Source organism: Chrysoperla carnea, chromosome 1 (assembly GCF_905475395.1).
Source record: "Chrysoperla carnea chromosome 1, inChrCarn1.1, whole genome shotgun sequence".
In the NCBI taxonomy this organism is placed as follows: domain Eukaryota; kingdom Metazoa; phylum Arthropoda; class Insecta; order Neuroptera; family Chrysopidae; genus Chrysoperla; species Chrysoperla carnea.
The window spans coordinates 76,253,606-76,278,851 of NC_058337.1; the positions used below are offsets into that span (position 1 = coordinate 76,253,606).

The window sequence follows — 25,246 nt, forward strand, 5'->3', positions numbered from 1 at the left end:
TTTTTAGTTTTATAGGTTTTTCTCAATAGAGTTGTCCACAAATTATTACTGGATAAGTTTACTCTAAAGTATCTTTACCAATGCATTAAGATAATGTTTATAGTAGTTGTCGTGTAAAAAATACAAAAAGGCTTTTGATAAATTATTAAAAAATAATTATTTAGCTTATATGAAAATTATTTCTTGTTTAGTTTTGGTAAAAGCTGGCCTAAATAGTACGACTTAATTACACGTACAGGGTGTACGTTTTGTACCATTGCAGCAATTGATCGATGTCGGACACTAGTTACTTTTGTATGCAGGTACATTTTTTTTACATAAACAGGAAATAACTGTCACCAAGCAACAACATATTGAATGGATTGTATTCACATTGCAGTTTTGCACTGTTTCGGGTGTTTGCGATGTTGCAATCGGGGGACCTAAATTATGAAATGTTCCATAGAACGGTTTTTTGAATACATTGGCAATTTGATTTATCTGTTTAATTTGCAAGTAAATGAGTCACCTTTCGAGTAATATATAAAGATTAATTAATAAAACTTGTTTTTTTAATTTTTAGTTCTTTTTTGGCAAGGCAGTCTTTGTTTTTTAAATTTTATGATTTTTTTTTAATGTTCACAAAATATTTTTAAAAAAAAGTCCGACCTCCTTTTTAATCTCCTCCTCCTAAAGTTTTAACCTCCTTTTCTTTTTCTTAATCGATTTAACAAAAAATATGTAAAACCGGATCATGAAATGTAGAATTGGGATCAACATTTCATGCTATTATTATTATCAATACAAATTAGGTACATAGTTTTCCTATACCTGATTTTTAGGTATGAGGTAACCATCACTTACAATCGATTTTTCTGTATGACATAGTTGTTATATAAACCATATTATTTTCATAATGAAATCGACCATTATCTCAAATACAATATTATTACATGAAAAATAATTATTATTGATATGCGTGACGTTACATTTGGTTTTTCCTTGGAAAAGTTTATTATCAAATTAGAAAATAACAATCACGCATTTACTGTGGTTTAATAATTTGGCGTCAAATTGACTACACCGTTAAAACAAAAGAAATTACATCTTTGTATTTAGCTACAATAGCTCATAATAATAAAATCCAAGGCTTTACGATGACAAGACAAACGAAATAACAAAATCTACAAGTAAACAAATAATGTACTTTATTGATATTATCTTTTAGTAAAATTATTAATTTGTACAATAAATTAGAATAACAAACGAATAATAATTCAGTCTTAATATAAAACAAAATATTTATAATTTTATTTATTACAATTACATTGAAATTGTTTTTCAAGCACCCTCAGACTCATCTGTGCGCATTGTACAATACCATGTGGTTCGATCACAAATTTTTTTCGGTTTGATTTCACCGGCAACACCTTTCAATGATCGCATTGAATCTGTAAAATAGAAATAAATATTAATCATTATTCAACTTAACAATATTGTTCGCTTAGGTCCGATTTAGATTTTTTTAATTTATCCAAATTCATTTAAAATATTGAAGAAAATAACTTTTTGGGTGAATAAATTTGTGCTTAAAGTGCATACACTTCCTTTCAGAATTGAACTTTCCGGAATAGGTTGTTACAAAATTTGTTTTGAGGAACAGCAATCTTTAGGTAAATACAAACAGTTGTTTGTTAGAAATATATTTATAAATGTCATTGTCAAGCTTGAAGCAACACATTCTTTCTCTCGGCAAAATGTTGCAAGTATTCATACATACTGCTTTCTTTTCTTAAGTGTATGTGTTAAGACAAAGTAATAATAATAAAAAAATTTTATAAGAGTTTCTCAATCTAAACCTGGCCTTAGATACGGATTAAGTTTTACAACATTCTTGCCTGAATTCGAATTGCTAGTTAGTACGTACAGTATTTTTTATTCGAGGTACGTTCATCTTCATCGGATTCTTCTTCTTGTATGGGTATTCTAGTTTGACTAAGAATTCCACAAGCTGCCAACTCTGCTTGTTTCGTTACTGAAATTTGAAAACAAAAAATTATCAATTACAAATTTTATCTTATTTATGGTATTCAGAGTGAAAAAATATAAAAAAAGGTAAAGAAATAATATCCAATAAATATTAAAAAGAAGTCGTAAAATAAAATTCTTTAGAAATTATCTCGGTAATTCAGGTCCTAAAAAATTGACCGAGATGAAAAAAATCCTAAAACAGTTTTCAAAAATTCGTATTAAACCCGAATTCATCAGGTTGATACGTTTTGTATTAACTTCATGTAGTTTGCGGTTTAGTTTCTTAAATTTGAATCAATATCTCTTCTTACTTTTAATCCGCAATGAAAAATAAGGGGTGTTATCAGTTTGACCGCTATGTGTGTCTGCAGTCTGTCTACATGTGACGTCGTGCTTCTAAACTAATGGACCAATTTCTTGTGAAAGGTAATTTGATGTAGAGTGTTCTTAGCTATGTTTCAAGAAAAACGGTTTAGCTTAGACAGAGCTACAAGGAAAAATCTCATTTGCCGAGGGTTTTTTAAATTTTGTAATATCATTTTTAACATCAATTCTTAAAGCATCGGAATGGAAACTTTTCTCTTTTCTAGTTTACTAGATAATTAAAAATTTGTTGATGCTTACATTTATATTGTTCCGCTTGCCGCATTAAAATATTTGTAATTTCATTCACCCAAGCAGTTTTAACTTCAGGACTATATGCTTGTAATGTATATTTTTGAAATTGATATTTACGAAACCAAATTATTAATTTATTTGCATCGCCATAGTCGGTTAGACCTACATCACTCATTTTCATACTATTACAACATGTAAATTCGTTAACATTTGTCTGAAAATTATAAAACTTTCATTAATAAAAATACAATAAAATTGACTTAAAACTAAAAATAAGTTTGGAGAAAAGATTACAATGGGCTAGTGCTCAACATTTCCTATTTCTCAGATATGGCATCTTCGTATTCGATATCTGTCGAAAATCTGAACATCATTCATCAGTTGGTTGAAAAAACATGACTTGGATTTTTGTTGGTTCAAAACTTAATGCAGTGAATTTCGGCAAAGTTAAAGATCATAATATTTTTGAGATTTTTGAGAAGACACAACGCACCCTACTCCTCCTAATTTAGAAATCAAGCAACCAATCAACAAAATCAAAAAAATATTGTTTTCTTCAATTTTAATCGACCTTTTCATTTTAAAAAGTGGCTACCTTTTGTTTCGGACAGTTTGCTAAAAAACTAATGTGATAAAATGAAAAGAAAATATCTTGTATCTTTGTCCAACTTATTTCTACCTGCCCGAAACAATTACGAATCGTAATTGAAATGAAAAGATCTATTAAATCAATTCTCATTTCAAAATATAAATAAAATATCGTAGGTAATTAGTTGTTAAAAAAGTAAAAACACATGTTGGTAATATCTTCCATACCGCTTTCCAAATGTACAAATTGTCGTATTTTTAAAGTTCAATTTTTATTGCGAAGTGCCATTCGACAAAATCAGGACTCAAAATTAAAAAATAAACTCGAATCCCTCTACAGTTAGGTGTTTAGACATCCATCTTACTTATCTACACAAATAAAAAATTGTTTACCTTGCTAGGAATACTAAATAATATTAACTCTTCAAATAAAAATATCCGCCGTTTCGATGCTTTCTTTCCATTTTCTTCAATAAATAAAAATTCTTCCTGGCGTAATAACTTTCCTTGTTCATTTAAATTTACCTAAAAATTCAACATTAAAATTTTAGACTGGATTCTCATTCACGAATTAATATTCTCGAAACAATTTTGACAAAGTGACGTCTCACACAAAAAAAAACACATCTAATAAACATTTTAGAGTTCTCTTACATCACAATTTTTTATTCCATCCATCACAAGCAAATCGTCTCCATGGCGTAATGTGAATGTGATCATTTCTTTGGCATTTAATATACTTGTATATGTTTCCGAACCCATTTCACATGCTTTTAATAATTTATCTAAAAGTAATGAGTATCGTGCTAATCGTTGTACCGGTTTTAATAACAGACTAGATAAATTTAAACTATGGCCCAATGATAAACGCTTTTCCTAGAAATTAAAGAAAAATTCCAATTTATTATTATTGTACAAATTATATTATATTATTATTGTACGATCTTATGAAACTACGTAGTTTCATAAGATCGATTTTACGAAGATGCAAGTTTGAAAAGTGAAACAGGGGCAAGTCACCTCACCAGCGATTCACAAAATCATTAAAATTTTCTAAAGGATATCTTAATTAATACAAAATCAAACATTCATAAAATAATTGTTATATGTTTTGCGAGTACAATGTCATAGTAGCCTTGGATTTAACCTTAAACTTGACCATAAAGAACGCTTTAAGGTTTTTTAAAAATAAGATAGGATATCTTCTTCTTGATTGCTTGCAGTACTTATTTAAGTAAAAATTTTAAGGAAAACCTAAAGAAGGTAGAAAAGTTTGCAATTTTCCTCCTCCTGTTTTCGCACAGGATTATCGAGGTCGAAAATTTGAGAAAATGTTAATTAACCATTCCTGAAAAACATCCTAAAGTTTCATTATATCTTTGGACCTTTTTCTATATGAAACTAACTGTTGACTGAATTATTAGTAGTCGTAAGATTTGGTAGAGATTTTCCTCACAAATCAAAATTATTTTAAATAAGATAGGATATTTCAAAATTATTCTGAATATGATAGAAGTATTTACCTCAAAAAACGATCCATAATCAAGCATTAATTCTTCTGACTTCGGTTTATTTTTGTTATACAGACTATAAATATCAAATGTTTTCTCCTAAAAACAAAAACGTTCACATTAATAATAACCAATATCAATTTTAAAAATATATAATTCTCGTATTACTTACATGCTTCAAAAAACAATTTCCAATTTGTGACAAATTTGAAAAACATTTTTCCAAATCTAATAAAAATACATGTTTGTGAAAATCATAAATTTTTTCTATATTACAAAATACTGCATATTTTTGCCCACGTAGTCCATGAACAATATCTTTACGTTGCATTTCAGGTAAATAATCCTGAAAAAAAATTTAGAAAATTTTTAATTTGTAAATGTTTATTTCTAATGCAGGACAGATTATTTACTGAAGGGAATAACGGGTGCATATTGGACTCTGTTCTCTCAGAAAATTAACAAATATCCGCATTTTTTTAGCCACATAGTTTCATTTATACAGACAAATTTTAAATTTTATTGAACTTTTATGGGCAAAGAAATGTGGAGGCTATGTAAATAAATGAACTAATTTATTGAAGATTTAATACATTTATTTAGGCATTTATTTGCTCCAAAATCATATTTTAGGTAAGTCCATTACAATTACATGGTTTGCATGAATCATTGGTTTTAACACAAAAATTTAAGTATAAAAAATGTTTAAGAAGTGTACCCAATTTTTCGCAATATCAACTTAAAAATTCATATAAATCTTACCTCAACAACACATTTTAACGAATCTACATAATTCCTTTCCGTGTGAATTAATTCCTTGAGTATTTCTAAACACCTATCAAATAAGTAATAACGAAATTAATATCAAAAACTATTCGAATATGAGCAAAATAAACTTACTTAGCGTCATATGTTGACTTTCTATTATTTGGCACTAAATTTTGTTCTAAACTATTACTCTGATTATTATAACATTTTAAACTTTTACGAAAATCACTGTTTCGTTCCAACTGTGAATCTGAATTACTTTTTGTTGAAATATGCGTTAACCGATTATTTAGATCAACACCAGAAACATCGACTTCATTAAAACTAACATCTTTTGTACGTAAACATTCATCAGACTCGCCACCAATTTGATCCAAATTTTCCATACTACGTTCAAAATGTTCCTCATATCTCCCACTTATCGTATCCTCTAATTGCTCCGATGATGTTGTTGTTGTAATGGATGTAAATGTTTGATTTGAATCATCTTCGGCTTCATTATCAGTCGATGATCCCCCATAGTTATCATCATTTTCTCCAGGTCGTCTAATTTTCTTCTTTAATTTACGATTCTTACGTACATTCTCTGTGCTATTATCTGTGGATGTTGAGGAAAATATCACTGAGCGCCGAATTTCATTATCAAACCGTGTTATTGTCTTTTCCACTCGTTTATCAATTCCATTTTTATCACATTTTTCCCGTAATAAGGTCATTCGTGTAGCCTTATATTCATTAATAACGTTTGTACATGAAAGAGGACAATCAAGTCCATTTTGTTTTCGTTTGTAATGTTCCTCTTTAGATGGACAAACGCATAAAATTTGTTTACGAAATTCCGGGGTTGCTTTTACATAGGCAGTATCATCTTTATCGTCCATTGAACCACCAAAGCACGATTTTAATTTCATATTTTTTGTATTTTGCACTGAATAAATACGTTCTGAATTCGCGTACAATATTTGATTGTTCGGTAACGAGCCAATCATAATATCATCATTTTCGCTGTCACTGTTTAGAGTTGATTTTTTTGAGATCTGTTGCTGTCTTCTTGCGTAATAACGTTTTGTTTTTTGTGCACTATTTGGATTATGTTTGCGGCGTCTTTTGTCATCTTCCAGTAATTTAAATAAACCAGAAATCATTTCCTGCACACCAATCTGTAACAAGTTATTTTTAGTAAATAAAACTATTTTGGATGTTGACACTTAATTAATTAATTAAATTTTTGTAATGAATTTATGGAGGATATTTTGTAAATTTTAATTAATAATAATAACAGTAAATGTTTAATAATATTAGCGACTACTTTAATGTCGATGTGTAATTTTTAGAAACGATATAATATTTTTTGTTTTAAATACATCAATTTTGACTACCATTATTTAAAATTGCATAATCGTCAAGGTTGATTCAAAATTAATTATATGCAAACATTTTCCCTGCCAAAATTATGGTAATGTTCATAACATGGAGAAATAACTTCAAATATCTAGAAAATTTATTCTAGATGACACGATAAGTATTTGCCATGAGCGACAAGAATTATCGAAGCAAGGGATAGGAATAAACATTTCTTTTGAATATACTATCACTGCAATTTATTTATGTGTCCTATAACATTAATAATAATCAAAAGAGTAGGTATCCGTGTAATTTTTAGCGAAAGACTAGACTAAATAGGCAAAGTGTCACGTACGGAAAAAAATTTTCAAATATCCAGCCAATTACCGCGGTTACCACGCTATAATCTTAAATTATAAGTAGCCACATATTTTCTCGATTTAAAAAAAGGGATGGTGAGAACCTTTGCAAAACTTGTATCATATTCCTTGCCCTTCTGTTGAAATCGCAATTGTTTACATTATGTTATTTACAAGATTAAAATATTTGTTTCATAATAACTTCAAACAATAATGGAAGTTTGATTATAAAATATGAAAAAAAGAACCTCTGAAAGTGTTCTGATTAGATTAAAATTATGTTGAAAGCTGGTAAAATTGATAATCAATTTTTTTTTGAACGTACATTATTGACACCAATAAATTAAAATATTTATGTAAGTAAGATGTTTCACACAATAGGTGTATGGCATTAAGTTTTTGTGTGATAACTGATAATATTTATAATATTTACATACAAATTTTTATGTGATATAATTAAATATTTATAAGTTATTTATCAATGTTGGTTTTTATCAATAACCAGAATTTAAGTATTCTATTTAATTACTTTGTCTAAAAATTTGTTTTGAAACTAGGTGGAGCTTGCGGCATTACTCGTGTTACAAAAATACATAATGCAACCCTCACATTATTTTTATCAATAAATACACTTTATTATTTTGTTTAAAAGTTAATTTTAAACTGCCCAAGCAGGAAATGTCATGCTTGACGATAGAATCGTGATTGGGTCACCAAAGAGCAATGTAGCCTTGGTATTCCAGCCCTCACACAAATATATGTTCATCCCAGCTTAGCTTTGACATTTTTTATCCAAGCCTCAACCATGGCTAATAAATCAATTCTTAGTTTGTGAGCTCTTTGAACAACCTTAATCAAATCTTTGGTTTATCAATTTTTGTCCAAGCCTCGACTAAGTCTAACGAAACAAGTTTGTGATTGCTTGTCTATATTTTCTACTGTAATTGTAGAAATGAAAGAAAAGAGTCGATAAAGAAAAGGCTAACAGTAAATAATATGTCATATATATGTACTATGAAACCTTTAAGTTTTAGATGGACGGGAACTTCGGTTTTGGCTAGCCCGTCAATTAAAGCACTGCGTAGTACGTGTAAATTTATTAACTGGTTAGTGTTAATAAGACATACTTATAAAAAGATCATAAGACATACTCATGAGCGTACTCAGCTTTTAACTTTTTGAAAACTATTATAATTCATTTAGTTATACTCTATTTTTATTTAGAAGGAAAATAGGACAAATTAATGTGTATTCAATAGAAAGGATACCAATCGACCATTTGGGTGTTCAGAAATATTATATCTTTTTATATTCTGTATATAAGAAATATATATTAAGGTATACTAATTTTACTCCCAAGTTTGTAGAAATATTGATTTTACGAACACAATTTTGATATAGGTGTTCATTTCCCATTGCCCGTCCGCCTGTCTATGCGATAACTCAAAATCGAAAAGAGATATCGAGCTAAAATTTGTATAGTGAGCTCAAGACGTAAAAAGTTAGTTTAAGTTCGTAAATGAGCAACATAAGTCATTTGGATCTTGGGTCCGAACGACACATTTTGTAAACCGAAAAAGATAAAACAAAAATTTAAATATAATAAATGTTCCCTATTAAAAAATAAACAACTTTTGTTTGACACATTTTTTCGTGAATATTCCTGTTTACCGTAGAGGGCATAAATAAGGCTAGAAAATAATCTTTCATTTTCTTCAAAACTGTACAAGACGGAAGGTTGAAAATTTGTTGCTAGCTTCAAATATTTAGTATATTGATTTTATTTTCAATCCAAACCTGTCGGATAATATAAAAGGGGGCAAAGCTCATTCTTTTCCCTGTTTCAGCTAATGTTTTTTATATTCGCTGCGATTAAAGTTTTTACGATATTTAAACAATAGATAGATCATAGATGTAATTGTTATATCAGTCATTAGCTTATATGAAGGATGGGTACGCCCCTGGGATTTAATGATTGTTTTTAAATTAATGATTCATTTGAAACATGGCATTGAAATCAACAATATCAGTGGAAAAATTTATTGATAGTAAAACTATGTAAATGATAAATCTATTTTTGTTTAAAGTATTAAAAGAAAAAGATGTAGGAACGTAATGTGGTTTCGAGCGGATATTACTTTGCGGAAACAATTTCTGTATGTTATAGTTTGATGATACATTTATAATTATTCCATCAGATTGTGTCAAAGAGTGGAAGTCAAGAAGATTGTGTAATTTTGGAAATGTTTGCACATTATAATAAAGAAAAACTTATCGGTTCATAATGAGCCATACTGAACATAACTGCGATATCAAATGACTCTAGAGGATGTCTTCTCGACATTTTTCCCGATGGAATTACATTATAATCCCATGAGACTATTTAATCTTGATTTACATGGAATCGCCCATCTCAATTGAAATTGATCTAAGTTAACGTCTAAATCGGCCATACAAATAGGTCTGTAGGTCTGAATCAAATATGCAACATCATTATTTTTTCAACCCATATGTATTTCTTCTGACTCTTCTGACAATGACTCCCTGTGCTCGATTGGTATGCAAATACAAAGTTAGCTTCTTTATTATACCCACTTTTATAACAGATGATACGCAAAATTCGAAATGTGGCTAACTTGGCCGCTGTACTGCGAAGAAAGCACCTGCCACAGATGTAAAATAAAAGAAATCGATCCGATTGAGAGTTTCACACAGTTTTTATTAAACTTTTTAGTATTTTTGGTCATTATTGAATTATGCGGAAGTACAAATTAAACTTGCCACAACGGCTGTATACCTTTCTATCGCAATGTGTAGCCTTATTATCTATTTTACAATCCCGTATAAATAAAATAATACTAATATACATATTATTTGATGACTGAAAACAATCATTAAAAATAATTTTTAAGAATGGATTTTCATTAAAGATGTATTTTCTAAGAAAAATAAAAACTCATCAATTTCCTCAGTCAATTTAGGAATAACTATCTTTATTTTTTGCAATAAATGTAAAAGGGACACCGATATAATAGTTATTACTTCCTCGGTATAATAACTTTATAATGAATGCAACTGCACACTATAAATTATTTATTTATATGCGTAAAAGGTCATTTAAATATTTAAGTTTCGTTCTGTTGGTATATATACAGGATGTTTTTTTTTACTTTTGACTTGAAATTTGCAAGAAATTAATAAAAAAATCTATGATAGAAATTAGAAAAAATTCTCAATGATTTTGTGTTTAAATAAGAAACACTACTTATATTCTAAGAATATTCTTTAAAAAAATAGTTCTCGCATAAGAAATCGATGAAAATATCTGAAAATTTTTGTTCAAATGAAAGTTATCTTTTTTCTCCTATAAAATACGAATCTACAAAAAATATAGGGCTACATTTGAAAAAATGAAGTTGACCACAATTTAACCTAGAACCTATCCACCTAAAACGTTTCCTCCACGTTTGTTTGAAACATTTTTCTGTATTTGATTTATTTGATTTATTTTTTTGCAAATGTTAAGCTAAAAAAACATCCTATATATAGGGTTAGCAAACTGGACTCCGTTTGTTTTGAAATAAAAACAAAACGGTACGAGATATCAATACGATTTTCTAAATTTTAGTACAAAGCATCCCAATCTGTTAATTTTTGTGAATGTAAACATGATTTATGAACATAACTTTTACTTATTCATGAAAGAATGTAAACAAAAATGACCTCCCAAGGACCATCGATTTTTAATGAAATAATAAATCTTCTTGGAAAGAGAAATAGCGGCTTCGTGTGGTTTGTGTTATGGAGAAATTAATTGGGATTATTTGAAAATGAAAGTAACTTTGTTGTTTCTTCGAAGAGACGTTCTTCAATCACATGAAATCATTTTTAATTAAAAGTGTCATGGCCCAAAGTCTAAAATTAATTTAAAAAATCTTATCGATATATTGTACTAATTTGATTTTATTTCAATTTAAAAATGTATAACTCTTATTTGATCACCTTTTACATGCATGTGTTTAAATGAAAGGGGTCTGCAAATAAGGTGACTCATCATTAACAATTTATTTGTGTATTATTGTTTTAAACAATTATTTTAAATCACTGTATTTTATTTATTAATTTGAAAAGTTTTGCTAATACTTTATCAAATGGTAACTCATGTTTCATTTATATAAATGTATGTTTGAAATAAACACGTCCTCATCCTTCATAATAAATTTCAACCCTTCAATTATGTTATAATTAAATGAATTAACAGTCAAGCAACTTTGAAATAAATATTTTTATTTTTAGAATATAAAATATGTACCTATCGTCTAATTTTATTGAACTTTTTATTTTGTTGCACATGAAATTAATAGAATGAGACCGTAGGATAATGACACGACAAAGTACTCTATTTTGTCGCTTCTGCCTGTGAGAAGGTCGAATATTATACCAGCTATGGCTAGAATGAGAGAAAATTAGTATTGGCATATTGAATGAGTCTGTTCGCGTGGCTTTCATAATCGAAAAATACGTTTTACATTTTTCAAAACAGTTTCGATTTTGTGGATTGTACCATGTTCAATGGATTAATTTCATAACAAAGTCTAGCATTGAAAAACGATAAGAAATAATAACGCAATAATGCCCAAATAAACAATTTCGCTTTTTCATGAACAAGATAAAAAAATTTCCAAAACCTCCGACTAACGAGTTTGAACCGATTATATAACTAATTTCCCGAAATATCCAGGAGACGACAGAGATACTGTTTACCCTGGACACCAGGTACCTCGGAGACCAATTCTGACGCGATATTCGTGTTCTGTGATCCAAAAGCCCCCGAGTAACAAGTTTGGAATCATTTTCATCACTATTAACCGAATTGTCAATTTAGTATATTTACGGTTTATATTTAAAATGCATATTATGTATGCTAATTGCATATTTTTGATTTCTTATTTTGGGTGACAACATTCCCTGGCGCTCTAACGAATCGAATGCCGAAAATCGCATTCAAATCATGTAACTGAAGTTTCTAAATTTTCGAACTTTATTGCTTTGTTTCTGCGACTATAATAAGCTGAGTTTGTTGGTTGGATTTTCATATTTTTTATCAAACTCTCGCGGTTATCAGTTTTGATTAACACATGACCTTTGAGGCCTTGAAATACAAAATTTCATAATGTATTTAGGAACTATAATTTAATGCGACTAGAAAAGTAATTTTTGTTAAATTTAGGTCATTGGTTTAATTGGTGATAGTGAAATTATCTGATGATTAATGACCCGTGTCAAAATATTTGGCGTCGTTCCCAATCTGCGAAATTAGAAAACACTAACAAGGAATGACCAAGCATATTGTTTGCAAAATTCAATTTTATTCCAACTAGCTAACTATTATCATATATAAAGCACAACGTAAATGTATACTACAAAAAGCTCTTTTTTAGATATTAATTTTGGAATATACAAGCTATGAAACGAATTTTGGTATAGATACAAACTTTTGATCGGAAAGATTAAGAGCATTGCAATTAAAATTATATAGGTAGAAAATAAAAAATACAACTTTATGGCTCCTTCAAAAATTGGATTAAGTAAAAGATTACAAATTTATAATGCTGTGACTGGTCAATTTTGGCTGAATGAGAGAAAATTAGCAAGATTTTCGAAATTCTGTAGCATATCGACAAGTTGATTTTTTTAAATATTTCGTTTATCTTGTTATAGCCTCTGTGCAAGAATTTTTTTTCCGATTCAGTTAGCATACTACAGCTGACAAAACATGCCAGAAAATTAGACATGTTTACTGAATCGGAAAACAAAGCGTATGAGGATTGAAAAAACGATGTAATTTTAGAAGTCGCTACTAATCGAAAATAGTAAAATGGATACTGTGAGGGTCACAAAAACATTAGCTTAATTCATCAACCTTCTTCTTCTCTCATCAAATGAATAATACGGAAGGCATGTCCATTTGTAGAAATTTTTGACTGGTAGGCAAATTTACGAAGATTCTTTCAGGGTAAATTTAAGAATGAAAAATATACAATCTCATAGAAACGAGATATAGTGAACGGCCATCCTATATTTTTAAATTCAATTTAGTAACTTACTTTCGAAAGCCATCAAACTTTACAATGGTTGATTTAAATAAGACTGTCAATGAAATTATTGTCTTTTTAAAAAAACAAAATCCCACAGGCGCCAAACAAATCACAAAATGATTATTTTATACACAAAACCCACATTGTTTTAAAACTAAAAAAGATGCAAATGAGTGAACGGATATGTAAAATTATTTTAAATATAATTAATCAGAATATTATTTTACTTTATCTAATCAACCAAAGACTGGCTGACTTTGTTTTAATAATGACTCATTGCCTCATTAAAAATAATAAATAAACATAAACTGCATCGGTCTAAATTGTATAATAATAAACATTTTTTGCACTTGAACGATTTATATCTATTTTTATTAATATCTTCAGAAAAATTTTTTTAATCGAGATTTGAATTATGATGTGGTAATTGGCACGTAATATAGAATTATAAACCTTAAATAGTTGAAGTGTCAATCATTATCAAATTAGTAAAAAAACAATGTAACTATAAATTAAATGTCCAATTAAGTCGATTAGATTAGAGTACTTGTCCTAGAGCTGGACACACTTAAGCTAGACCATTATAAATCAACGAGTCCGTTGTGCTACCGAAAACTGATTTGTCCATCCCCGGCCACTACTCCATGAGCTCCAAATGGGCTATTTAAGAACAGCAGGAGTACTTTGACGTCAACGGACTTTTAGTCGGAGAGATGGTCAAAGTAATAATGACTCAAGTGAGTGCCTCTTCTCATGGCAAGAGCTGGGCACTAACAGATAAGATGCGCCATCTTTTCCAACAAAAATTTCTTCCAACATCGTTTCTTCCGCCCCTTCACTGTGACGGTTCCTGCAATAATCGTGACTCACAGTCAGGAACGGAAGTTCAGTGCCCTGTTATAACAATAGAGGCCCTTGGAAGTGATTTTCCGAACGCCTATAAATTGTACTGAGACCATATCTGTCTTGTAGTAGCAGAAGTATATGTTTCTACCTTCATCTTAGATTGGTCTTTTTTAGGATATATTCTTTCAGGAGCAGCTTGCATTCACAAAAAGAATTCCTAGATGTCTATTGATGTTTGTGTTCGAGAGTTCGGCAGCTTTGTGAAATTTCTAGACATCGACTTTACAGTTTCCTGGAATGTCCCTGGGTCCCGGTACTCAAACCCGGTTTGCATTTATTTGTTCAGCGAGCAAATATTTTGTTTTTAAAGAAACATACATATATGGATGTATATCAAAGTTTAGTCTCTTGACAGTCTCATACAGAAAAATGAGTTTTCTAGAATTCAATAAACATATAGTCAAAAATATTTAATTATAAATATTTAATTATATTTAAATGGTACGATTGAGTCAACAACTGTTAAATTGTACTATACAGATATTTAAATTAATCCTTAATTTAAAAAAAAAAAAATTAAGCTTTTAATTGAATTACAGTCAAACCTGAATAAGCGAGAGTTCCAGGGAGCACATTCTCGCTTATAGAGGTTTCTCACTAACCCGAGTTTCTCGCTAATGCAGATAGATACATGAGTAGCGTTTCTCTCTTATAGAGGTACGCAGCAATAACAAGCCACACCAAGTACGAATGTAGTAAATATGTATTTTGATAAAATTATGTGCATAATATGTAGCTATAGTTCCTCCTAAATAATATAAATAAATAAAGCTCGACTGTCGCTTATAGAGGTATAGATAAGTAGCAGTCTCACTCACGGAGGTCCATGAGTGGACTCTCATGAACGACTCCCTCTTACAGAGGTTTCTGTTTCTCGCTAATAGAGGTTTTGGGAGCTTAAAATGACAGGTGTTAACTGTTACTTGAGTTTTCTCACTTATCCAGTTCTCACTTACCCAGTAGACTGTATTTATTTTTGCAAGTAGGATTTGCAATCAGAATAAAGTTTTAATTTCATTATCATCATCTATAATTGCACAAATATTTTACTATATCCTATTGCTGTTGATACAATATGACTCTTTCCTGAAATTTTCTTCTTTTTCCCTAATCTTAAAAATCCATTTTATTGCGTTTAAACAAAACTTTTTATGATAAAAAGTGAATTAATGAAATTCATTTATAAACAATGACCTCCGATTTTGAAGGCCTTGTTTGTATACAACAACAAAACACATGTTTTTTTTTTTGTAAAAATTACCAACAAAATGTAATTAAAAGTTATAATAAAATAATAATAATAATAATAAATTTTATTTATTTGTTATAAACTAAAAATTCCTCTATAATATAAATTTCGATATTTATTAGATTTCCACAATTGTCAGCAGAACAGAAACCTTGAAATAATTAAAATGATATATAATGATATTCAAAAATTTAATAAATTGAAATGATGTAATTAAAATAAAATAATTTGTATTGTTTTTAAATATTTTAATATTCGTCATTAAATCAAAGTATCAATCATATTATGTATAGAGTGTCCAAATACTACCACAACAGAGAGATATGATAGTAGCTCCGTTAATATTATCGCTTGTAATTTTGAGAATCGATTAATATTTTATAACCCTGAATCTACCCTACTCGTATATACTTAGCAAATTTTCAAATTTTCTATTTTAGTAAATACTTCCACAAACATTCAACTTCAAGAAAAAATGTTAACAGAAGAAATTGTAGTTTTAATTTCTTAATGAAACGCTATATCTTGCTAATGATACGAATTCTAACAAATACTAACACTCCGTAGCACTCTGTACATCTAATGGAGTTCAAGGACACTCTGTGTAACTGTGAAAAGTTTATTTTTCATACTAAAAATAATTAAAATAAATAGAATTTTCTTGAAATGAATCAATGTTAAGGTTCAAATAATAATATAAACATTTAACCTTATACTGTTAGTTCGTAGAAATAATTTGTTCATATTCATAATTATATATATATGACGGTACAATATTGGATTTAACTAGTTTTTTTAAATATTAAAAATTAATTTCCTTATCTTGAATCTCTTTCTACGAATTTGTGAAAATTCGATTCTTTCAACACAAGCGGAAAATGATAGGCTGGAATGCATTAAAGAATGTTTTATCGGTTCTTATTGTGATTTTATGATTTTGGTGGTTCAAAATTCTGATCAAGGATTCTCTTGGAATACTTTGTATACTCGGTATTGTTATCCGTAGCCGGTCATTCATATAGGAAATCCAAATAAGGAATAAATGCTTATTTTTTAGTTAAAGTATCTGATTGTTAGCTTGTGGTTTGGAAAATCGCATCTCATAAAAAAAATTTGAAACACGTGGCACGACTGGTTCTGATATACAGAATGTTCGATTTATATCTAGGCATATTAATATCACTAGTATGACAGAATACATGCGTTAAATAATGCATCTAAGTGAGAGGTATTATATACATGTGTTGCAGCATCGACTTGCGTTGAGATAGTTGTAAGACGCTTGGAGAGTCGGAGTTTCTTAGTTGAATAGATGAACTACAACAGATAAGCCACGATACAAGTCACTTTTGCAATTTCATATAACATCTATAATACCTCTTACTTAGATGCATCGCTTAACGCATGTACTCTGTCATACTCGTGATATTTATATGACTAGATGTAAATCGAACATTCTGTATATAAATAGGTACATAGAATCGTAAAAGTTTTAAACGCATCCTTTAAAATTGTGATCATTCTTTAAAAGTCTGTGAAATCAATATTAACAAACATTCACTTGTTTTGTTTAAAAAGTCAATACAAAGAAAAATACAATTTAGTGCTAATTAACATTGCCCCCCTCCCCTTACTAAACAAACGATAGATGTTGAGTGACATATAAACAGTATATTAATTTTTTTTATTTGCTTCTTTGTGTGATTTTTAGCTAAAGCAGCTGTACATTTTCTGATTTTTGCTTAGATTGAATCATTAGTCTTTGTTCAAGGGATTCATAGTTTTATTTAATTTTCTTTTGAAGTGGCTAAAAACAGTTGTATATGGTAAGCTTATGCATGTGCTTGGCTTTTGTTCCAATAAATTATAATTAATTACAGTTATTATGACTAGTAAATAGTTCTTTATATTAGAAATACTAAAAATCATTTCGTCATTTTAAAGAATTTTATTTTCCGTGAAGAATTTTGAAAAAGTACTTTATGAAGTAGTCAGATAGGATTTAATTGAATCTGTAGCATTATGAATTAACAGGAATAGTAAGATACCATTCCCAGGTCATTTTTCTGAAAAGGTGCACTCATTTTGTGCACAAATTTGGCTACCTACCTTACTTTAAAACTACTAACACTTGAAACGTTTATTTAATCGCACTGCAGGCGCACATATAAGAAAAATCTGTTTCAAATATTACCTAACTACGACGCAGTTCCATCTACCACAGTCAAACTAAATAACCCCCATTACAAAGTAGCTCTAAATTATGTAAACCACATGTAGTCTGTAGCCTTTTCCAAAAAAGGGAGAGCATTGACCTACATACTATCCTCAATACCTAAATCTAAAAAGTTGTGTATTTACAGATACGCCGATATGGCATCGACATATTCATTCATATGCAGAGGCTCTAGAGTAGCATTCAAATTGGACCATTTGCATTTTTTGTGATGCACACTTATGTATGCATAAGAGTCCACATCTCAATTCATAAAATACGTCAAGAAAAAAGGAAGAAAAAGGGGTATCACTGAGCGTGATGAAATGTGACAAGATTCGTAGTTAATTATTAGTTTTATTTAAATTTCTTTGATTTTTGAACCGAAGATCTAGACATTATTTTTAAAGTGAACTTTCAGAAAATGTAACGCAGAACTAAAATGCTGTTTTAAGCTAGTGAAAGATCAAAATAAGACAACTTTTATAATTTTTTATAAAAGCAAAAACTATAAAATTCTTCATGTCACAAACCTTCAAGGACACCTCTCATAATAATTAAGAAAGTGGAAATTTCTATCTAAGACTATTTACTTTTATTAGATAACAAGAGAATTAAACGGGCATGCAAACATATGAAGCAGCACACGGTATGACTATTTTAATTATACATTTTATGAAGTGTGGAATCAGATAGATTTAAAAAAGAAACCTCATTATGATTGATACGCACTAAAAATTTTTAGATATACGGAAAAAAATATGCAAATATGCCACAATAATAAATTTTATATCTTAAGTGGATAATGATTAAATTCTGTCAATTAATATGACTAACTAATATTATAAATAACTGTGTACCTGTATTTTAAATGCATTTTTAAAAAAAATAGCTTCTTAACTTCCAATAACAACAATACTACAATGGGGCGAGTGGCCAAAATTTTACCTTTTTTAAGGATAAGATTGTAATCATAAAATTGGCGAATGAAATTTTTTATTTTCGTACGTTTCATTGTGTGATGTTTCGATGGATATGTTAATTACAGACAAAATGAAAATCTTCCAATAACTTTACTCTCCAGATAAACATATTACGTTAGATTAGCTCACGGATGGATATATTATTGTCTACAAAAAAAGGAATATCTTAATCGAATAATAGTTTTACTTTTGAATTATACACAAAAATTCTGGTTCGGTTATTTCTCTTTCTTTAAAAACTCGAACAATATTCTTGCGACAAAAAATATTTATTTTTATTTTTTTCTGTATGTTAAGTTTTGACCTTCGGCCTCTGTGGAATCTTTTTAGATTGTGTATCCGGTATAAAATGTCACAATTGGCACCCTACTTATTCACCGGAAATAGAAACAATTTTTATTAAATTTCCATTTAAAATTTTGGTCTTGTTCATAATACAAAAAACACAGTTTTAGACCACAGCGCAGTTACCTACTAAATAAGTATTATTCAAAGTACCTACACAAAAAATTTGACCATATTTGTGGTCTTAAGAATTTTATTAATAAATTTCGTAAACTGTATCTGTTAAGTGTACTTACATTAAAACAAGATACTATTCGTAATTGAATATACTAAAATCGTGAAGCAAATTATCGAGGTTTTTATTTTAGTTACCGCATCATAAAAGAATTAGGTCTAAAGCAATGATGAATTTTTTTTTTTTTATTCTAATACAAAAAAGAGCTGATTTTTTGATACTGATAGACACAAATTGATTAATTTATACCTATACAATTATCGACAAATTCTTAATCTTTGCCATGTACAATTAGTAGTAGCCAGTTGTTAATTTGAAAAAATAGGTGCGAAATTTCAACAAAATTAGTTCACTAGAAAAGAAATCGTGAGAAAATAAAAAATGATAGAACCGAAATACCGATTTTATATAATCGATATATTACCGATAAAAATTTTTTTTTAATTAACATGGAATTATCAATTCTAGCCAAGCAATTCTTGCCTCTGAAGTCCCACCTTCAAATTTATTCTAGGCTTTGATTTTTGGAGTATAATGTAGGGAATTTATCTGCTTTTTCTCCTTTTAAAAAAACATTTTTTTCTTACCCGACTGTCAAGGAGTGGTTATGTTTTTCACGCGTATCTTGTATGTATGTACATTTGTAAATTTTTTTATTATCTCGTATCTTCCAAACGACTAAGTGGATTTCAAAAAGTGGTTTTAGATAGATGTTTAAAAAAATAAAGCATAATGGCGGATTTTTGGATCGAAATAGTAATACGTTAATTAAATAAATTAACAAGAGCTATCGAGTATGGTATCAAAATAAAGGAAATTAAAAAGGGATTTCAAAAATATATATAATTTATTATTTAAATTTAATTAGGAATAACAAATTGGTTTAAAAGTTTTGATATAATATAATAAGAGGGATTTTTTAATGCTAGGACAAAAGTCTAAAATAAAATTAATAATTTTAAAAAATAAAAAACCCGACAAAGTTAAATAAAATTAAGTTTTGTATATATATTTTAAAACCCACGGAGCCAGTTAAATCAAAATTCAAAATTTTAATACTAAGAAACCCAATATATCAAATTGTCTTCCCTTATTAAATTATTACATACTTAGCACCGACTAGGTTCAATACATATGCACCAGTCAATACTTAAGTAGTGTACACATGTTATTACATAAATAGGTATATTCCTATACATATACAGTTACTATTTGGAGAAAGAGAAAGGTTAATGAACCTCTACCATTAACCAAAGAACCACATTTAACTGACAGACAGATAGATCCAAAACAGCAACAAATATAATTATCGCAATGATATTAAAAATTAATTTCAAAAAAAATTTATTACATTTTCTAGTTAATTAATTTCTCACAAAAATTACATATATCTATCTGCCAGTAAGTATCAATTAAGAAAATGATTCTTTTTACGTTGGTGTACTTTTATTAATCAATTAATTAATTAAATTAATCTTTTATAACTAATTCATTATTAGTTTCTGTATGATTATAGAAATATGGTTGGTTGTGTGTGCAAGACCGTTTCTAGGTCAAAATTTATTTGAAAAAAAAAAACTGGTTTTATTTTATTCTTCTGATCATAAAAATTATTACAAGGTAAAATTATTGACAAAATAATTAAAATATATTAATATTATTTTTCCTTATTTTATGTAATTCCTTTCAAAATGATTTTTTAATCAGAATAATAATTTTTGAGAAATCTTTGTCTGTTACATATTATGATTTTGAAGGGTAATATATTGTTGGTTTATGAAACACTCTGAATAATATTTAGAAAAAGTCAAAACAAACAATTGACTGAGTTAATTGTTGAAATACCATGTAAAGACAGTGTTTATTACTCTGTCACATTACACATGCATACATGTCACACATCTGATATATTATCTGATATTCCTATGTAATACATACTATACAATTTACGCCTAATTAGCGCTCTCACGGGTAAACAGTGATGTTTACGAAAAAATGATTCAAACAAAAGTTGTTGATTGTTTTATAAGGAACATTTTTTACATTTAAACTTTTGTTCTATCTCTAACGGTTTACAAGATGAGTCCTACGGACCCAAGACCCAATTGACCTATGTTGTTCATTTATTTTATTTTTATTTTATCAACACCATAATTTTGTTCGTAGCATCAATATTTTTAAGGGTTAAAAACTTGGGACTACACTTAGTATACCTTGATATATATTACATATATACATGGTATAAAAAGATCAGAGGATCAAGAGAACAATAATGAAAGGAAAATAATGGAAGAAATGACAAAATTCCCAACGACAAATTTCATAAAAAGTTTCCCAAAGTAAACTCGGTAGTTCCGTTGCCCGTAAGCATGAATTGTCATTGATAAATCACACGTATAGAAATTTTGTTTATTATTATGGCCTTATTATGTTTATTAAACCATTTTTTACTTTAGGAATATTCTTGCAAGTGGGTTGTTGTCTTTCATGAACCGGATAATTATTGATTGCCGGGCAAGTTAAAATTTTTGCTTTTATATCTACCTACTAGAAGCAATAAAACAATTAATTCAAAAATTCAAAAACCCGACTGCGTTAAATAAAATGTGAAAGGAAAGAAACAATTCCAGGAGCTAACATAGCGATTTTAGCAATCGGGGCTTGTTATCGGGAAGATTTGAGCCGGTCTAGATATTAATGGGCCCCGACTGTTCAAGCTTCTATGTTAACTACTGGACTTGTTTCTTTCTTTTCATATTTTAACGCAGTCGAGTCTTTGATTTTTTTAAATTATTTATTTCATTTTAGACTCTTTAAGTAAAAAAACATTTTAAGTACGATGATTGGTTAATTTGGATAACAGATAACGTGTTTTATAATTAGGATTTTCAAAATTTAATTTAAAATTGAAGAGGTCCAAACATTCCCTTCGTTAACAATTCATTCCTAAATGGTTATCTTCAGTTCGTTTTTGCCTCAACGTATCCACCTGCATGTTCCATACATGTAATTATTTTTTTACACAATTGTTTAAATACACTTCTACATATCTCGGGAGTGATTTCTTGAACCATTTCTCTATTATCTATTCAAAATGGTCTACACGACCATTAACATTCCTATCGAACTTTTACAATTCGTGGTGGACACCCTGTACATTCGATGTCTGGAGTGAATAGCTGAATGTTAATTTTTTTCGAAAGCAGAGATTTTTATAAAGAATAACTTTTTTTCGTAAACCTTATAATAAAACATTTTTCCATATGTAGTCAACTTAAGTAGACACTTTAATTTCCTTTATTTCGATACCCTATTCGATAGGTTTGTATAATTTTTTTTAAATTAACGTTTTTATATTTCGCGCCAAAAATCCGCCATTTTGGTTTTTTGGATATTCAAATATCTTGAATTACTGTGTTTCTAATCCAAAATTTAAGAAAAATAGAATTGCAAAAATTTTTGTGTGGTAAATCCAAAAAAGAAACAATTTATTTTTATACTATTTTTGGAAACTCAAAAGAATGTTCCAGGGTCGTTTATAATCCAAAATCCAAATAAATAGATATTCATACTATACCTTTAAAACAAGGGCGCTAAAAATAGACGTTTCAATAATTAATTTTAAACAAATCAAGACATACAGTAGGTGTATTGAAAATAAATTTTCTCAAAGGATAAATAAAAAATTAAATTGATATTTATTTTTTATTGAAAAATTGAAAATTAATTTTTCGTGAGCGCTGTAAGCGTTCAAAAAGAATGCAATATCTATAATATTTGTTCAAATGCAATAATATGATTCAAAAGCTCTTTAATAAATCTCACATGCTTAAAGGATTCAAATATTTTTAAATATATTCATTGAGTGAGTCAAATATTCATTAATCATTGAGCTTTATTATACAGCATGAATATTTATTTCTTTTGATTTTAGCTTTCAAAGACCCTGAAGCATTCTTTCATTTGTTTATTAGTTGCTTTATTTAGATTCCATCTAAAGTTGCGTGTCAAAGTTTTAACCAAAATGATTGCACATCAATTTCCACATTTATATCCAGAAGGATCCTTAACATTTCTATAATTTCAAAAAAGAGGCTGAACCGAAAAGCTCATAAAATATGTAGGAACAGTATTTATCTGCTATAGTATAATAAAAACAATTTAGTTTCAGTTTCACAATATCTGATTTATCAGCTAAATATTTCATCACCATCTTATTTTAATTTAAATAAATCTAAAACATAATGTGATAACGCTCTAACAATTACGCAATATAGTATATTAAATTCCTTATCACAACAGGCTGTGATATGAAACAAAACTTATAAATAGCTTTTCATAATACTGTTTAAAATAATTCTAATTAGCATAAAACTTGGTTCGCAGTATGAACATACAAGGTCATTTACAATTTTTTTCATAAACACAGGTATAAAGGTATTTCCACGATCATATGACTCGTCGCACACTAAACACAAGAATTCACCTTTGAACACTTAAGAAAACTTTAATTCCAGACTTTTTCCTAACGTACAATGCCATTGTTATAACAGACTTTTTATTGTTATAACCGAATTTTTATGTGATAACAATCGAAAAGAAATACTTACACATTTTGATGTTATCCATTTTTGAGTTGCTGAATTCAAACAAATATCACAAAACACTAAAATAATATCACTGAACAAATTATTTTTCGAATTAGAATTTACACAATAAACAATACACTTAATTTCGAACGTTTAAGTATGCGGGAGCAATTAAATTAAAAATAAAACACATTGAATTTGTCGAACTATTAACTTTGTTGAGTGCACAAATCTGAACGCAACTACAAATTGATAAAATGGATTTTAATAAGCTATATCTTATTCTATTTAATTTAAATATATCTTCCTTCTCTAACATACAATGTATTCAATTTGTTGTACTTTGTTATTTATTAAACAGACTTAAGTCAAAGATACACTGATCGGTTTTGAGAATACAAAAACAATTGAGTGCAATTTTTTTTCCCGATTTAAAAGAGACTGTAACGTTTCGTTTGCGAATATCAGTACATCAGTACCACTGATTTATTGCATTCTAAGCTTCTTTATTAATTATTATTTATTTATTTATGAAAATAAAAATTTCTGCCCGACTTGTTTGTTCCAGCAACAGGAAAAAACTCCTGTATCGATTTTGATGAAATGTTTTATCTATTGTTGTTTTTATAGTTAAAAGCTGGTATATAAGGAAATAGAAGCTAAGGACAGACAACAAAATCTATTTGTTGTATTGTTTTGTACATGTATTTATTTATTCCTTATAACATACAGGGTGGACCATTTAAATATACTATAGCTCGTTTTGTAGTAATCCAATCAAAAAATAACTGGGGCGAAAGTTGCAGAGTTTAATGGGGGTCATTATGTTTTTACATCTGATTGGACTTAGTTCTCCGGGTTGCTTTTATAGTTCACGAAGATTCTAAAAGATAAGAGATAGAATACAACTTTAAATAAGAAAGTTGATCCTCATAAAAAAATTAATTTTTTTATTTAAAACATTTTTTCGAAAACGTTAGTTTTCAGAAAAATATGTCATTATAGCATTTAATTGAAAGAAAACGCGCTAGCTACAGAAAAATGCTTTTTACAAATGTTGTCAAGGGCAATAGAGGACATTCGCCTGTATCCATGACCTAAAATTCTAGTTTCAATTCAGATCATTTGACCTTGATCTTAAAATGATCTTGAAAATTTACCTGGGATTAAAAGTTATTAACACAGGCGAATAACCTTTATTGTTCTTTATAACTTTTGCCTGAAAGATTTCAAAAGCTAGGATATTTTCTTTCGATTAAATGTAATATTGACATATTTTTAAGGCATTTCCTCTGAAAGACTCAATTTAGTCAATCTCGGCATTCACTTGACAACACATACTCTGTTAAAGTAAAGAATATTTCAATCAAATCTGCCCGGATGAATTAGGCTTATTCGAAAAGAGAGTTTATTTTTGTAATCTTTGTTTGGGTATTACAATTGTTAAAACGATAGCTCGGTAATGTTCCTGAGACCTTACATCTTAAT

General features: G+C 28.6%; 1 protein-coding gene across 2 annotated transcripts; it reads right to left on the minus strand.

Moving 5' to 3' along the window:
* Positions 1 to 1,221: 1,221 nt before the first annotated feature.
* LOC123298710 (kalirin-like) lies at positions 1,222 to 23,988 on the minus strand. Of its 2 annotated transcripts, none has more exons than XM_044880806.1 (10): positions 23,780 to 23,988; positions 5,628 to 6,655; positions 5,490 to 5,562; positions 4,900 to 5,073; positions 4,740 to 4,826; positions 3,871 to 4,092; positions 3,610 to 3,741; positions 2,635 to 2,842; positions 1,907 to 2,014; positions 1,222 to 1,430 (listed from the first exon to the last, which is right to left on the minus strand). In XM_044880806.1, the coding sequence occupies exons 2-10, from the start codon at positions 6,638 to 6,640 to the stop codon at positions 1,321 to 1,323; spliced, it is 2,127 nt and encodes a 708-aa protein (XP_044736741.1). In that variant the 5' UTR covers positions 6,641 to 6,655; positions 23,780 to 23,988; the 3' UTR covers positions 1,222 to 1,320. The 2 variants fall into 2 exon arrangements, with proteins under 2 accessions (XP_044736741.1, XP_044736749.1); XM_044880814.1 differs by having other exon boundaries at positions 1,388 to 1,430; positions 1,878 to 2,014.
* Positions 23,989 to 25,246: the final 1,258 nt, after the last annotated feature.